Consider the following 17,619-nt stretch of genomic DNA (forward strand, 5'->3'; position numbering starts at 1 on the left):
ATCAGGGCAGGCTGCCCTGTTGGTCCCTGGACAACGACTCAAAAGCCAAAAATTGTAGCATCTTTATTAGGTCTATCTAAAATATTTCAAAGTTGTCTGTGATATATTAACTGGGCCTACAAAGTCATTCCAGGTCATCTCCCGCTTCCTTTTTCAAATTTAGGAGTGGGAAGAGGAGGAGAAGTAGCAGCGATGGAAGTAAATAGGCGGGTAAAGGTGGATGCCAACCTTCTGCCTGACTGCCTTAGGGCTCTCCAGTCCAATTTTCCAGTGCCAGTACAGCTGTGCCAATGGGGCCTGCACTGCATCCTGTGATGGGGAGGTAGTCACAGAGGCCTCCTTAAGGTGTGGGAACATTTGTTCCCTTACTTTGGGGTTGCATTGCGGCTGCACCAGTGCTGGAAAATTGGATAGGATTGGGCCCTTAGGCTGCAATCCTATCCACACTTTCTTGGGAGTAAGTCCCATGTAATAGGACTTGCTTCTGAGTAGACATGCCCAGGATTGGGCTCTTAGTCTCATGAATGGGCCAGGCTTGATGCAGGTTACCATGACAAACTCTTGTACTGTACTTCAAATTTCTACTACACCACTGATGATCCTTCTTCTGGTGTTGTGATGGAGGAAGAAAAACGTCTCTCTCTCTCCACTCTCTCCACACCGTGCATAATTTTTTAAGCCTCAGTCATGTCTCCCACTTTGTCTCCTTTTTGCTAAACTGAAAACCCCAAAGAGTGAAGCCTTGCCTCCTAAGGAGGGCAGCCCAGCCCTCTGGTCATCTGAGTGGCCTTTTCCACCTTGTCAAGATCCATTTGGACCAGCACTGTATTCCAAACTTGGTTGCACCGCAGTTGTGGATAAAGACACTAGAACATAAGCTATTTGATGTTCAATCCGTAACCCCTAACATGGAATTTGCCTTCTGCACAGTCGCTGTATAAGCTCTGGACAACCAGCAGCAGATGGCATTTAAAAAATATTTGTTGATCATAATTATATACACATTTCTCTTAGACGAGTTTTTCCTGTGATCATACTTCAAGGGGATTCACCAAGCCTACACCTGCTTGATACCCACAATTACTATACAGCATCCAAACATTTACTAGAGCCCCTGGGTGTGCAATGTTAATTATTTTAAGGTGGTAAGTGGCACTGGAAACCTAGAAGATGATTCTCGTAATGATGTCCGCAGCTAGAAGATACACAGTGTTTACCTCTCTCAGGAGACATTTTCAAAACCTGCAATCATCTTCTAACCTTTAGGGCATCGTTATTGTTAAAATAAACAGAGAAAACCTGAATAATTCAGGCTCCGAAGATCTCCCTCCCTGATTACCTGCTGACAGCAACCAGAAACATCTTAGACAATTGCATGGAACGTCAAGTTCACAAGATAGTGTTACTGGGTCACTGGCGACTCTCAACAGTCTGTTTAATGACCATTATGGATGAGAGAGAATATCACATGGTAGGAGAAGCAGAGGGGCCTCATGCTGCTTTGGAGGTATGAGCCGAGCAAAGTGATGTTATGGGCATTTATGGCCAAAGCGCAGGGGGGCATTTGCACTTTCTTGCAGGGCTGACCCAAGACCTTCCAGCACCTGAAACAGCAGGCCAAATATCACTGCTCCACTCCTCATTTGGAGGTGCACCAGCTAGTTCCTCCTTCTCCCACTGCTTGAATTCAATAATTCAGCAGGAGGGGGCAGGAGGTCTGGTCTAGAGGGTTGAGCCTCCATTTGCCTGAAGATAACATCTGAAGGTTGCCAGTTCGAGGCCACCGGCACCATAAACGGTGAGACCTTGAAGCAGCTGAAAAGCTAAGCCCATTTATTCCACCTGCTCTTTGGAAGGAGCTGCTTGCCAGCTTGTGTGGGAGGAGGCCAGAAAGTGATACAGACCGCAAAAGTTCCATCTGAAATGTTGTGTGGTTCTTGAAAGATAGAACCTTTCTTTAACTGTAAAAATCCCTATGGGGATTTAAACAGCCTGCCTATGTAAACCGCCTTGAATTAAAGTCTGAGGAGAAATCTGACAACCAAGAAAGGCGGTATATAAATACCTGTATTATTATTATTATTATTATTATTATTATTATTATTATTATTATTAAGGGAAACAGAGGAGAAAAGGCACGTGCCCATCAACAATCCACTACCTGAGACCAGCTCTGATCTCTTCCTTCAATCCTTAGGGCATGCAATTCAGCCACCTTCCTGAAGTGAAGTCTAAGTACTTTGCAGCAGCTGAGCCTCCATGAAAAAAATGGCACATTCTTCCCCAGGTTCCCCGTGCTTCCACTTCCCTCCCCTTCCTCCACTGTCTCCCTTGTATCTTTATCAAGGTTGCTCATCTGTTGTCAAGCCCAAGCAGAGGTATGAAGCCAACTAAACAGCGTAGGTTGCTAGATAGATGTCTCTGCATTCACGCTTCAGAAAGACATCTTTGGAAAGGGAAAGTTCTACAGACCTCCTGGGAAGTCCAGTTCTTCTTTTCTATCTGCTGTCATGATCGCTTGAAGCAGACACCGGAACTGTCTTACCATCAATTTTTTATAGCCCCTAACGTAATGGCAAGTGACAAAAGTGTCTCAGATCTGCTAAACTAGCAAGGATGACTCAATGGGAAGCTCTGGGACAGTCTGTTTAGAAATTAGGTAGTGACATCAGGAGTTGGGCTTCTATTGTTCTATCTGACTGGTTTTTTAAAAAGAACTCCACTGCCATTCCTTGTGCTCCCCTAGCAGCTGCCCAAGGGGTGGAGACTCCATGACAGCTCTCCCATCCCAGCTCCTTCAAGGAGGGGTGTAGTCAAGGCGGGGGGGGGGGAGTAGAGCTTGAGAAATTCTTCTCCTGTAAGAACAATGATAACATCAGCCAAAATGTGCAGGTCTGCCCAGTGGCGTAGCTAGTTGTGCAAAGCAGGCTCCTGAATATGTGTAAGCAGCCCCTCCCACTCACCCTTGGAGACATTCAGGCAGTAACAGCTGCAGAAGGCGAGTGGGGGCCTGCTTACACTCACATTGGGGAGCCTGCACTATAACCATTTTGCACCACTCTAGCGACACTACTGGGTCTGCCTTTGAAACTTTTTTTCAAACTTTTCTTACCTAAGGAGAAGCATCAGGTTCAGCAGAAGGCATGCTGAGCAATTTGCTTGAGGGAAAGATCTCTCTCTCTCTCTCTCTCAGCCAGTAGTTCCCAAACTGTGAGCTGTGGAGCCACAGAAACCAGCTAGGGGAGCCAATGTTTCTTAACCAGTGGTACGGGTACCACCAGTGATACTTGAGGTGGTGTCTGGTGGTACTCACGGGACCCCTGGACAACTGCCACCCAGCAGTGAGACCAGGAACGTGACACAACAAACAGAAGTAAGAGGCCCGACTCAGCGGGCAGAGCACCAAAGCATGTTTTTCTGCTCTTGAAAAGCTGTCTCATCCACCCTGAGCCTCTTATAGGTGTTTGTCATGTCGCATCTGGCTTCCCAACCCAGAAGTAACTGGTGAATACGCCGTCACCAGTTATGTCCGGTGGTACCATGTGAAGTGGTACAGCGGAGGACAAATTTGAGAAACACTGTACTGGACCAACCTTTCATTGAGCATTGGAGATGTATCCTGACCACAGGATGAACGTAGCAGCTGTGGGATGAGCAACTACCGTGAGTTCACCAGGCTCACTGGAGCCTTTCAACCACAGTTGGTTTTTACCTAGCAGAAGTTTCCCAACACTGTAATTATTATTATTATTATTATTATTATTATTATTATTATTATTATTATTATTAACAGTATTTATATACCGCTTTTCAACTAAAAGTTCACTAAGCGGTTTACAGAGAAAAACCAAATAACTAAATGGCTCCCTGTCCCAAAAGGGCTCACAATCTTAAAAAATGCAAATGAATACCAGCAGACAGCCACTAGAACAGACAGTGCTGGGGTGAGGAGGGCCAGTTACTCTCCCCCTGCTAAAAAAAGGAGCACCCACTTGAAAAAGTGCCTCTTACCCAATTAGCAGGGGTTAATTAAATTGATGCATGATTGATCGATGGAAATACTGATCCATGGCGGCTGATCCCGGTTGGTCTTTATGTTATTGCTATCACATACACGTTTATACAATTGATTTTGCACACACATGGGATATGTACAAATCACATAATCGGGGGTACTTCAGGTTAGTGTTTTTCAACCAGTGGGATAAGTATAGCAAGTTGGGTGCAATACTTGGCCTTGTAGGTTAATCTGCAGGCGTGAACTGTTGCCACAGTCACGAGGACCACACAACACCACTCTGCCTGGCCCAATTCCACCAGAATCAAGAGGGCTGGGGTCACACTCAGAAAGAGGCAGAGTTGAGAAGGAGGGTGCAGTCGAGGAGGGACCAGGAGGCAGCAGTATCTGGGGAAATCCTTCCCTTGAACTTGCTTCAAGAACAACTGTACAGTGAGCTGCCCTGCCTTGCACACAGTGGCAGTTCCTGGAGGCAGAGGTCCCTGCAAAATATGATACTCACAAAAAAGAGGATGAAACCCCTTTTAGGTACAGGTTTATCTAACAATGATGAACCTGAAGAGAAAGGAATAAAATTGGACTGGTGGAACGAAATGCAAATAAGAACACGATTACGAGAAGACCAAAAAATAGGTTTTTATGAAGAAGATAAAAGTTTTGATAAAATATTTTTGATTGATGAGGGGAAGTATATAAAAAAAATGTACAATTTTCTCCTTGAGATAAGAATGGTGGATGAGACAGTTAAAGATGCAATGGTGCGCTGGGCAAAAAATTTTGGGTATAATACGTATGTCGATGGATGACTGGAAGTAAATCTGGAATATAAATATTAAGATAACTAAAGCAGTGTCTTTTAAAGAGAATTTATATAAAATGTTTTATGGATGGTATCTAACTCCAGAGAAATTAGCAAAAATGTATTCTGGGTCATCAAATAAGTGTTGGAAATGTAAAGAGATTGAAGGAACCTTTTATCATATGTGGTGGACGTGTGAAAAAGAAAAGAAATACTGGAAAATGATACATAAATTGTTGCAAGAGATATTGAATTGTGTTTTACCATTCAAACTGGAAATATTCCTCCTAAATGTGACATCAGAAATTAAAGATCAATGTAAGGAATACCTTATTGTACATATTGCTACAGCGGCAAGAGTATTGTTTGCGCAAAAATGGAAGTCTACAGACGTCCCAACTAGAGAAAATTTAATAGACCAAATTTATGAAATAGAAATGGAAGTTTTAACAGAAAGAATGAAAGAGAGAGATTTAGGTAGAGGAAGAAAATACTGGAAGCCTTTTGATGATAGATAATTTTAGTTAAACAATATTGAGTGTTTTGATAAATCTAAATTTTTATACTAATAAATATGATAGCCTTTGTATTGATGATTATTATGTTTTTTCAGTCGTTTTGATTGCTTGCTCTTTTTTTTTTTTTTTTTGGAATGATGCATGTTGTAATCTAGGGCCAATACCCTCATGTGTAACCTGTGTAGTACCAGTCCCAAGTATAACCCATTTTCCTTACCTGTATCTGTAATAAATAAATAAAATATATAAAAAAAATAACAATGATGAACCTATGAGGCTGCTTTGGACAATGCAAATATTTATAAAATCTTCTGGACTGAACTATGGTTAATTTCTCTCTACTAGGCCCTGCCAGATTTTGAGAACTTATTAAAGTTTTCCTTTCACATCAAAACACCCAGAGATAAGGAAGTACACATGCCCAGAAGGTGTGGAAGTCAGGTGCAGGTGAGTCACCACACGATAAGGACTTATAAACAGCAATCCAGAGAAATGTCAGAAAATAAGCCATTGGAATTAGAACACAGGAACACAAGTAAAGCCCTGCTGGATCAAGCCCAAGGCCCATCTAATTCAGTGTTCTGTTTCCCACAGTGGCACCCCAGCTGCCTTTGGGAAGTCCACAAGTAGTACGGAGTATTTAGAGACATACTGCAGCTGAATTCAGAGGAAGTAAAAAGCCATCTTGACTAGTAGCCGCTATGACAGACCTGTCCAATATGAATTTGACCAACCCCCTTTTAACGCCATTCAAGTCAATGGCCACCACCACACCTTCATATGTCAAGTTCTACTTGTCAAGCATATTTAATTAAGATACTCCTTTATAAGCTACGTTGGCCTCTGATGATTTCATTCATTCTAATTAAGGCAGGGGCAAAAACGATGCTTCAGAGGAAGGGTGTCATTAATTAATAAATAAATAAATAAATAGCAGTAACTGTAGATTGCCGCCTGTATCGCTGTACAGGGGCATTGACTTCGTTCTAAAATTCAGTTCTTTTTTCACTCCTGTAACCAACCTTTCAACCAGGACTCGTATCACTCTGGGCCTGTGTATACAATTTCAAATTTAAAGGATTGCATCACTAAGAGGTGCTGCCCAGCTAACATCTTTCTCATGTTCTTAATTTATTTCATTCCTTGCCTGTACAGCTCATTTCAGTTCTTTGAATGTTTTCAAATATATGGAGGGGAGAAAGTTGAGGCGGGGGCTAAACTGGATACATAGCTTACCAGTAATTTGGAAGTTGTTTACAGAGTGCTGTTTAACAAAGGACAACAAGCATGCAGTAACATAGCATGTCCTGGTAAAAAAAACAGCAGGTAGTCCACCACTAAGGTATGACTCCTTATGTTCTGAACACATTTTTTTAAAAATTAGAATTATTCTAGTTTTTGCAAAAGGAGGAAGAAGCTTTTTTAAATGTGGTTTTTCACATGTTTATACCAGAGCTCAGGTTTACATGGATTCTTCCCTCCTTCTGACCTCACAACAACCCTGTGAGATTGAGATAGTGACTGCCGCAAGGTCATCCAGAAAGCTTAATGGCTGAGTGGGGATCTGAACCTGGATCTTCCAGATCTAAGTCCAACACCAGAACCACTACACCACCCTGGCTCTTTTACCACCAGGGTATGGGACACTAGTTGTAAGGAATGACTGTCCCTCTTGCACTAGGTCATAGATGCATCTGAATTGACTTCAGCTACTTCCCACCTAGTGCAACACCTTAAAGAATTCTATTGTACTCAATGAGGCCTACTCCCAGGAATGCATAAATGAGACCACAGCCCTGCAGACTTTGAAATGGGAGTTCAATCATTTCTTTCCCTTGCTTTTCCTAGGCAGCCCTTTGTGTCTGTTGAAACCATCACATACTGACGGATACCAGAACAGACCAGCCTGCACAATGCCCCTCTCCCTCCAAACCCCATCATTAGAATTAAAAGTTGCAGACTGTTGGGTCTCCCACAACATACCCCCTTCCTTCTGCTAATTATCTGCCTGATAAAGTATCCAGTAGGACTCAAAAGCTTGCTGTATTGTGTTTGTTTAGTATTGTGTTACTTTTTGGTTGGTCATATTGAAGGCAGGACCCTGCTTTCAGTTCCAGATCTTTCTCTCACGTTTGCTGTCACTGAAAGCTTAGCTTCCCCTCCTCTGCTTTTCCTGTGATAGCAATGTAATTTAGGAAACAGTTCACAGATAAGGAAATTAAGCTGGCTGAGCAAAGTTCACCCCACACAGTATCAAGCTCTCCTCCATCCTATTGACAGGTTCTCTCTGTCAGGTTGACACGTTGCCACTTGACATCTTTCACCTCCAGAAAGAGCAATAAAAACAACCCCTTTTCTACACGTTGGTCTGTTATAGTCATGACCACAGCCTCTGGGGTCTGCATCTGACCCCCAACTTAACCATAACGCTGACATGGGTTTCCAACTGGATGGCCATGCTATAGCCTAATGTATAGCTGGGACAGGACAGTCTGCAGCTCTTTACTATATTCTCCTTGGGTATAAATAGGAGAGAGGGGAAAAAAACTCAGTTCATTAGTTAAACAAGACATTTGAGCAGGGTCTCAAATTGAGCACCTAATCCATGAAAAGGTAACCCAAGTCGCTATTGTCACCTTCTGAATCCTATATAAGTTAGGTGAGCAGGTCCAACCCAAAGGTTTTTTTGCCTGACATCAACTCGGCTCATTTTCCCCCCTCCCTTCTTGACTTAGGAAACCACACAGGTGAGCAGCCGGCTAAGAGATTAAAGGGCAGACACACCTCTGCCTGGCTGAATAGGTAGTAAGTATATCATTTCTTCTCTCTAATATAGATCTGTTATCTGTTTATTTTATATTTCTTTGTTATCCTTTTCCCTATTGGGGGGAAAACCATAAAGACAAGAAGCCAACTAAAAATGGAGGGCAGAAGCACCTGTGAATACCATGTACTCCTTAAGATGCACCTGTGTCTCTACAATGAATCAATTTACCTGTTATCTATTTAATCTTTATTCTCTGGATGGCAAAGGAAACTGGGGTGCTTTATCATTTTAGCAAAAACTTAGCTGCTTTCCATTTTCAACGGGATCCTTTTAAAAAAAAGTGTACGCATGTTTTTCCCCCTCTGTTCTGTCATCTTCAATTGCATTTCTGTCTGTCCTCAACTGTCATTTCTTCTCCAAAGGCATTACTGCAGCTACTCCACAGTTACAAGGTAAATGCAGGATGCATCAAATATCAAGATAGGCTGGCCAGAGGTCACAGTTTTTGAATGCTATGTATTAGAAGGCACGGTCATAGCACAAGACATTTGCGCTAGTTACATTGAGGCATTTTTAAATTTGGTGGCAGAGTGGCTAAGAGACTGAGCGGCAAACCATGACTTCCCTGGTCTGAGTCTTGCCTCTGCCATGAATGCATGAGGTAGTCTTAGCAAAGCCACTTCTCCTCAGCCTCAGTCTTCCCAATCTACAACATGGGTTTATTATTCACAAGAACATAAGAACATAAGAACAGCCCCACTGGATCAGGCCATAGGCCCATCTAGTCCAGCTTCCTGTATCTCATGTAATAGGGTTGCAGTAAGGACTCCATCAAAATGGTACATGTGAAGCAGTTTACACACACAAATGCAGTTTGTCTATACAAATGTTGCCGGTATTATTAAAATGATTCTTTTTCTCATGTTTAGCCAGAACTTTAGCGATTGCTTTGCCTTTGTTTATACATCCCTTTATTTTCCTTGGGCACAGATTAATATGAGCATCACCGACATTCTCAGTGCTTCGGATATCGCTGCTGCACTCAGAGATTGCCAAGGTAAGAGAGCCTGTCCTACGAATCGAAGAGCTGCCTTGCTGCATTACATCAAAGGTTGCTTTAGTCCAAGATTCTGTCTCCAACACAGGTCAGCGAAAAAGCCCTCATCAAGTCATGATTGCAATGGGCAACGCTCTGCCTATAGTTTGTTTGTAAGTCCTGGTAATCAGGTAGACCGCTTCAGCAAATAGAGCTGCCATTTTTAGCCATCGTAGCTCAAAAACAGTGATAAGCAACTGTTACCCTGCGCATGCCTGACCTCAACTGATCTTGGAAACTAAGCAGGGTCAGGGCTGGTTAGTACTTGGATGGGAGACCGCCTGCGAATACCGGGTGCTGTAGGTTTATACCATAGTCTTTTGAGACAGAAGGTTGCCAACCGTTTTTTTTAAGGAAATATGTCTAATGCTTTTTAAAAGCCATGTAAGCCAGTGGTCAACACCACACTTTGTGGCAATGAGTTCCATAAGCTGTGAACTACACAGCATATTAAACATGGCATCCATTAGGGTTTTTTCAGTGATATCGAAATAAAACACATAATACCGCTTTCTGAACTTCTCGTTTTTGTGAAAAACAAAATCTGAAAAAAAATAAAACCTAAAAAGCACACCTCTGTTTATGGAATAACAACTTCAGAGGGCCTAATACATAGGAAGGTGCCTGCATGCAAAGGAGATGTGCATTCAGAGACCTACAAGCAACCACTACAGCAATCTCAGGACTATGGCATGGAGGGAGGGGTTACTGTGGCACTGTGAGGACCCACAGCAACCTCAAGGGGGATTTTTGGCAGGAAATAGTACAGCGCTAAAGGCTTAAATGTACCTATCACCCAACTATGATCCTGGATTCTGATCCTGATCCATTTAGTTTGGTCTTTAATCATGAGGTATAGGATACAATCCTTCGTTTTGTGCATTGTATAAAACTGTATGTCCACATTTAAAAAATGTGCATTTCAATAGTTGCTTTTCAGTGTTATAGCACCAGCTGTTTGGGTAGGAAATAGTTGAAAAAATACTTAGGAAAAATGCATTAAAATGTGTGTGTGTGTGTGTGTGTGTGTGTGTGTGTGTGTGTGTGTGTGATGAGAAAGAATATATGTACACCACTTCTCAACAGAAAGATGTTCACAAAGTGGCATACTAGCAAAACAGATTTAAAAAAATGATTCCCCATCCCAGAAGGCTCACAATCTAAGAAAAGGCATCATCTAAAAAGTAACAAAGGCAAAATAGAAAAGACATCATGCTGGGGTGAATGGGGACAGTTCCTCTCCCACTGCTAAGTATAGAGGAGCTGTGGTATAATTTATACTTACTTTGGGTGGCGGTGGGGAGAATGGAAGAAAAGATCTGTGAACAGAAAAAAGAATGCAAATCAAAGGGAACTGTGGAAGATTTAGAAAGGAGGAAACTGAGAGATCAATCTGACTCTATTAATGGCTTACAGCTGATCATGTTGTTGCTGGAAAGTATTGTGTTTGAAGTGTAATTCAGTGGCTAGAAAATCCTGGCCATGTGGTCTGATCTACGATGGCTGTTTTACCTATTCATGACCTTGGCAGGTGTTGCAGTCATCCAATGGTAAACACAAATGTGTGAAGGAAGCCTAAATGTCACCAGTGAACACACACCCATAGGCACGGGCCTCATGAGAAAAAGAGAAGCATCTTTTGAGTCAGGGTGGCCGGGTCAGGCAAGAACTGACTATCACTGGTTCCCAAACTTCTAGGTAACGGCAGCTTTTTTTTTTCCTGTCTTAGCTCCAGATAGTTTCAACCACAAAAAATTCTTTCAGATCAGTGGCATGACCAAAAAGAGTGGCAACCAAGTGAAAGAAATTTTCCAGATCTTAGACAATGACCAAAGTGGATACATTGAAGAAGAGGAACTAAAGTGAGTAATGTTTTTCCCCAGCTCATTCCATTGATCTTTTTCCTCCTCTAATCTTTAGCCCTAGAATGCTTGCAAGTGAGATAAATGGCAGGAGCATAGGGAAGACAGCAATGGGCTAGAATCAGGCCCAAGACCTCCAGCTGGCTGAGGGCCCAATCCTATCCAACTTTCCAGCACTGGTGCAGTTGCAATGCAGCCCTGAGGTAAGAGAATGTATGTTCCCATACCTTGAGGAGGCCTCTGTGACTGCCTCCCCACCACAGGATGCAGTGCACGCCTCATGGGCACAGTAGCACCGGCACTGGAAAGGTGGATAGGATTGGGCCCTAAGACCGCTGCCCTACCTTGCCTGGTGATATGCCAGCCTGTGCTTGTCTCTATACTTCCTCTTTCTTTCTAGTGTAGGGATAAGGACAAGCTGTAGAGGCAAGTTGTTGAATGGAGGTGGACACCCCCCCCACACACACACACCAATTGGATGCCAGAAGTGACTGCTTCAGTCAGCCTCATGTATGGGCCAGCACTGGCTAAAACATCAGAGATGTCCTAGCCCACCTTTCCTCCATTTCCTTCTGCTTCATTCCCCTCTTCTTTTTTGAATTCAGGGAGCAGGAGGAGGAACAGACGTGAGCAGATAGAGGAAGGCACCCATGAACCCCCAACTGGGGTGACTGCCTCATTGATGGGCCTGATTAATGGATATCAATCACCAAAGGATTGAGTCATCTTGCTTGTTGTAGGCATGGAGTTGTTTCATTACATTACCCATTAACTCCAAGAATTGTCAAGACCACCATTCTACCATAGCACAGTTATGGTTTTTTCTCTGGTGTGCCATGTCTGTTCTTACTTGTAGCATAACTACACTCCAAGGCAGCCCATCATTGAACATATTGAGGCACTGCCCCTAGCCTCTTCTGGAGAGATCTCTCTCCCACAAGACTAGAAATTAAAAATTTAATTAGTCCTGTCATAGGACCCAGCTTTATCACTGAAGTTGGCAAGCTTTTGTGTGAACTAGATGCTTCTTCATTAACAGTTTGGTAATGCAAGTGTTACAAACTTACTCAAACATATGCAACCCCCTCCCCCCAGATATTTCCTCCAGAGGTTTGAGAGTGGAGCCAGAGTGTTAACAGCGGCAGAAACCAAATCGTTCTTGGCAGCGATAGACCATGATGGAGATGGAAAGATCGGGGCAGCCGGTATGAACTGAGTGGCTTTTGAACAGTTCAATATAGGTCAAGAGCAGAGGGAACTGAAACAGAAACTGTTGTTACTACTACAATTCATGTATGCTCAAGGCACTTTGCACAGAATTGGTCTCTGCCCTGAGGGGTTCACAGTCCAAGAACAGACCCAAAGGGGACAGAAGAGGAAGGGGGGAGGGGAAGCAGGGCAAACAAGGAAAAATATGTGATCATTTCAGGTACTTATATTTAGCCAGCGGGCACTACATCCATACATTCAGAGCGTATCTACATTCAGAGGTATCTACATACATTCAGAGCGTGATACCATAGTCTTTCGAGACTGAAGGTTGCCAACACACTACATCTATTGTCCACCTCTATTTTGTAAGACTGTCGTATTTCTTAATGGAGAAAATCTGCTTTTTACAAGAACAGCAATACAATGATACAATAGCGTATGTACTGCCATACTGCTATTCTCAAAGAGTTGCTTATGGTCACCCATAAACAGGGCAAGCAGACAAATGGGCTTCTCTGGCTGTTGACCTCAAGTCCGTTAGACCGTTTCTGAATGGGAAAGTGCTATAGCCATCCAAAGCTTTAACCTCCCTAGTTTTCACCTGGGCTGCAACCCTTTACACACACTTATGTGGGAGCAAATCTCACTTGAGCAAAGTAGGACTTACTTTTGAGTAGACATGGATAGGGTTGCACTATAGGACAAGCAACTGCCTGTATGACAGGTTTACAAATCCCTTTCTCTCCTCTTTGATGTAGAATTCCAGGAGATGGTGCACTCCTAAGGTACTGAAAATGACAGTGTGTGATAGAAGAACAGATGCACCTCCAGGAGACACGCCTACAAAATCTTGTAACAAGACCTTTGCAATTTGCTTTTGCCTTGATCGTGTGTTCCTGCTTTATAGACTTAACAATGTACTGCTACGCTAGTTAATGCAGATGATGTGGCTCTAGTGTAGACCCTGGAGAACACCTTAGCAGTTCCTCAGCTAAACATTAAATGTATGTTTCGTGTTCTTGTGGCTGTGTCTTCTCATCAGTGCTCTGATATGCATTAAGATATTGTGGTGGGTTTGGGATTCTGGAGACCAAGCTCAGAGCCCAGCTTCCATGCTGCAGTGTATGGCTTTCACCAAAGGTATTATCATGCGTAAGGTTTTGGGGAGATCAGGGCATTCAGTGAGAGCACATTAGTTACACAGGGCCAGCCCAAGACCTCCTGGCACCTGAGGCAGTATATCAAATAATGTTCCTCCCTTACCTGGTGATGTGCCAGACTCTACTCCTCTCACTCCTTGGACTGGAAAAGGAAGGGGGAGCAAAAGAGGAACATGGAGCAGAGAAATGCTCGGGTCTCCTTACTTATTCTTCCACTCCATTCCCCTCTTCCTTTTCTAATCTGGGGAGGAGGAATTTGCAGTGGAGGTGAGGGGGTAGATGAAGGTGGGGATCCTTCCCAAATCTACTGACCAAGGGCCCAATCCTATCCAATTTTCCAGTGCTGGTGCAGTTGTGCCAGTGGGCTATGCTCTGTATCCTATAGTGGAGGGGCAGTCACTGCAGCCTTCTTAGGGTATGGGAACATGTGTTCCCTTACCACGGGGCTGCACTGTGGCTGGAGTGTTGGATAGGATTGGGCCCTGAGGCAGCTGCCTCAGTAGGCTGGCTCAGCAATCACCTACAATAAGAAGAGCCCTGCTGGATCTCTGCATGTTCAGAATGGAAAAGGAAGGTTTTCTGGAGGGATTTGGAGGAAGCATCACACAGGTATCCCCCCAGCATCACTAGCAACCTCCTTACAGAACTACAATACCCAGAGTTCCCTGAGAGACTTAAACCAGCTTCAGCATGTGCTTCAGTATGCCTGTGATCCTTCCTTTCAGTTTTTGCTCTACATTTACTATCACCACATTAGTGCTTGGAAGAGTCACAGGTCTCCTATGTCCCTTATAGAATTATGACAGCAAAAGACTCATGCAGCATTTGTTTACTGAAAAACTACTATAAATAAACCTATAACTTCTAAATAAAAAAGGCAACTAACCTTTCAAATTATATCCCCTTGAGGAAGCCGGAGCCTTTTCAGTAAGACATACTGGATTCAGTGCAGGATTCCTACCACGTTTTGGCACTTAAAAATTTACCAGCTAGAAAATCTACAGCAGCAATGTTGTCATGCGCTCCCTCCAGCATTAGTCCACATCATCCTTTGTGGCTTTTGGACCCATCCAGTAGTTTTAGAGCTCAGTATGTCTTCTCATTGGATTGACTAAAAAAAAAATGACAAGGCAACACTTTTATTAGGAAACTGGGTTTGTTTGTTGTGTCTCGTATTTGTTATACATAAGCACCATGAATGTAGGAGAAAATATGGAAGGCAAATTGCATCTGCAATGTAGCTCTGAAAGATGATCAGGTTAAAAAATAACACCAATATAAGCCACACTTGTGGATATCCTGCAAAGCTATGCATGCTGCTCATATTCAAAGCTGAAGACATTTATTTGGTCAATTAACTGATTAGCCCCTGGCTTTATTTGCATGCATATAAGGAAAGGTAGAGGCTTGTGCGCCCTGGTTTGTATGCTTAAGTTCACCAATTCATTCATATTATAAATGCACCTGTAAGTCATAACATATGAGTTCTGTAGCGAACCTTAATATACAGCACCTTCAAACAAACATTAACTGATTAAAAGTATTTGGGGTGGGGGGGAGGGAAGCTCAGCTACAGAGTGCATTGCTTAGCATGCAGAAGGCCCTGGGTTCAATTTCTGGCATCTCTAGTTAAAGATTAGGTAGCTAGCAGGAAAAGATTTCTAACTGAGGTCCTGGAAAGCTACTGCCAGAGGACAGAATACTGGTCTAACTGGACCAATGGTCTGACTCTGTACAAAACAGCTTCGTATTTGCCCTTGGGATTTTCCATCCGCATCCCTACCATTCTTCCCCCAAAGTTTTAGCTTTGGGTCAGTTCAAGACAGAGCAATCAATGAATCTGACAAAATGAAAAATCATAAAGATAACCTTAGAGTTAGGGGTTCCAGACTTTGGTGCTGCGCTAGGTATTTTGGAAACTGAGACGGATTTCTCCTTCCATTTTGCATTTCCCCAACAGAGGTACCTGCGCATAGCCTAGAAAACACGGGGGAAACCACCACTGGCATTTCTCCCTATACTCCCATCGAGCCATACATTTTTGGTCATCACATCTTATGCTGTGGCAGGCTCACTGGCTAGCAGGGAAAGCACTTGGGCAATTCTCCATAAACCACTACGGGAATGACTGGCAGACTCCCCATGGTCTTGCATACATTGAAAGGTACACGTATCCTATCTCTAGACTAGAACCAAGCAAGTCTAGCACTTGTAGATGGTTGCTATTCCTTCCCATCCACTCTCCTTAATTTTGATTTTGATTAATTTTCATTGATCTTGAGTACTGATGGCACTTCCAACTAAAATTCTTCTGTTATCATCACTTTTACACGTGAGTATACTTGTGCAGCTTCACACCCTGTGGGCTATCTAGTGGCAGGGGCCTCTGTGGAAAACAGAATGCTGGACAAGATGGGTCTTTGGTCTGATCCAACAGGGCTTTTCTTGTGCTACAACAAACATGTGCAACCAGGAGAATACCGTACTCTCTAAAGCCAGTGCCCAGAATCACAATCCCTCAATACCACCACTATTTATTCAAGACATTATTTATTCTATCCTTGCTCCAAGGAGCTCAAAGAAACATACATTGTTCCCCACAACCTCCTTTTAATTACACAACAGCCACATAGGGAAGATTAGGATAAGGTTACCCACAGCCCAGTCCTATCCAATTTTCCAGTGCCGGTGCTACAGTACCAATGGGGCATGCACTGCATCCTGTGGTGGAGGGGCAGACATAGAGACCTCCTCAAGGTAAGGGAACATGCAACATATCCTTTCATTTACACACCAGTGCAATACACAGGCCTGCAACCCAGCAAAAGTAAAACCAATCACTGTGATGCAAGTAGTATTCACTTGTATTGAAAGTGCCTATTTAACACCTAACACTATATAGAACCTATCGAACACCTATATAGCACCTATCTAGCACATATATAATGCCTATCAAATGCCTATCTAGCAACTATCAAACACCTATAGCACCTAACACCTATATAACGTCTACAGCACCTATCTAGCACCTATCTAGTGCCTATCTAACACCTATATAGAGCCTACCTAACCCTATAGCCTACCTAACCCTATAGCACCTATATAGGTGCTACCTAACCCTATAGCACCTAACACCTAAAGCTTATCTAGCACCTATCTAGCACCTATCTAGCACCTATAAAGCGCCTACCTAACAGCTATATAGCACCTATACAGCACCTATATAGCTCCTAGCACCTATCTAGCACATATATAGCACCTATCTAGCACCTATATAATGTCTATCTAGCAACTATCAAACACCTATAGCACCTAACACCTATATAATGCATATAGCACCTCTATAGCGCCTACCTAACACCTATATAGCACCTATCTAACACCTATATAGCACCTATCTAGCACTTATATAGCACCTATCAAACACCTATTTAGCACCTATACAGCTCCTATATAGCTCCTATCTAGCACCTATCTAACATATATAGCACCTATATAATGCCTATCTAGCAACTATAGCACCTAACACCTATATAACGCCTATAGCACCTATCTAACACCTATCTAGCACCTATACAGTGCCTATCTAGCACCTATATAGTGCCTATCTAACACCTATTTAGCACCTATGTAGCGTCTATCTAGCGCCTATTTAGCATAGCGCATATAGTGTCTTTCTAGCGCCTATTTAGCACCTATATAGCACTTATCTAGCGCCTATATAGCGCCTAACTAGCACCTATATTGTGTCTATCTAGCGCCTATTTAGCGCCTATCTAGCGCCTGTTAAGCACCTATATAGCGCCTATCTAGCACCTGTATAGTGCCCATCTAGCACCTGTCTAGCGCCTATCTAGCACCTATTTAGTACCTGTCTAGCACCTATTTAACACCTATATAGCGCCTATTTATTTATTTATTTATTTATTTATTGGATTTGTATTCCGCCTTGCTCCATGAAGGACACCCAAGGCGGCTATATAGTGCCTATTTAGCACCTATACAGCACCTATCTAACACCTATATAGCACCTACCTAGCACCTATATAGCAGCTAATACCTATATAGTACCTATTTAATGCCTATATAGCACCTATATAGCGTCTATCTAGCACCTATCTAACACCTATTTAGCACCTATGTAGTGTGTATATAGCGCCTACCTAGCACCTATTTAGCACCTAACT

The 17,619-nt window shown here is 43.0% G+C and overlaps 1 protein-coding gene across 1 annotated transcript; it reads left to right on the plus strand.

Annotated features, from left to right (window-relative positions):
* The first annotated feature begins 9,098 nt into the window (after nt 1-9,098).
* On the plus strand, nt 9,099-13,056 carry LOC136663757 (parvalbumin, thymic CPV3-like). Its single transcript, XM_066640673.1, has 4 exons — nt 9,099-9,159; nt 10,928-11,060; nt 12,156-12,265; nt 13,031-13,056. The coding sequence occupies exons 1-4, from the start codon at nt 9,099-9,101 to the stop codon at nt 13,054-13,056; spliced, it is 330 nt and encodes a 109-aa protein (XP_066496770.1).
* The last annotated feature ends 4,563 nt before the right edge of the window (nt 13,057-17,619 follow it).

Source organism: Tiliqua scincoides, chromosome 13 (assembly GCF_035046505.1).
Source record: "Tiliqua scincoides isolate rTilSci1 chromosome 13, rTilSci1.hap2, whole genome shotgun sequence".
Lineage (NCBI taxonomy): Eukaryota > Metazoa > Chordata > Lepidosauria > Squamata > Scincidae > Tiliqua > Tiliqua scincoides.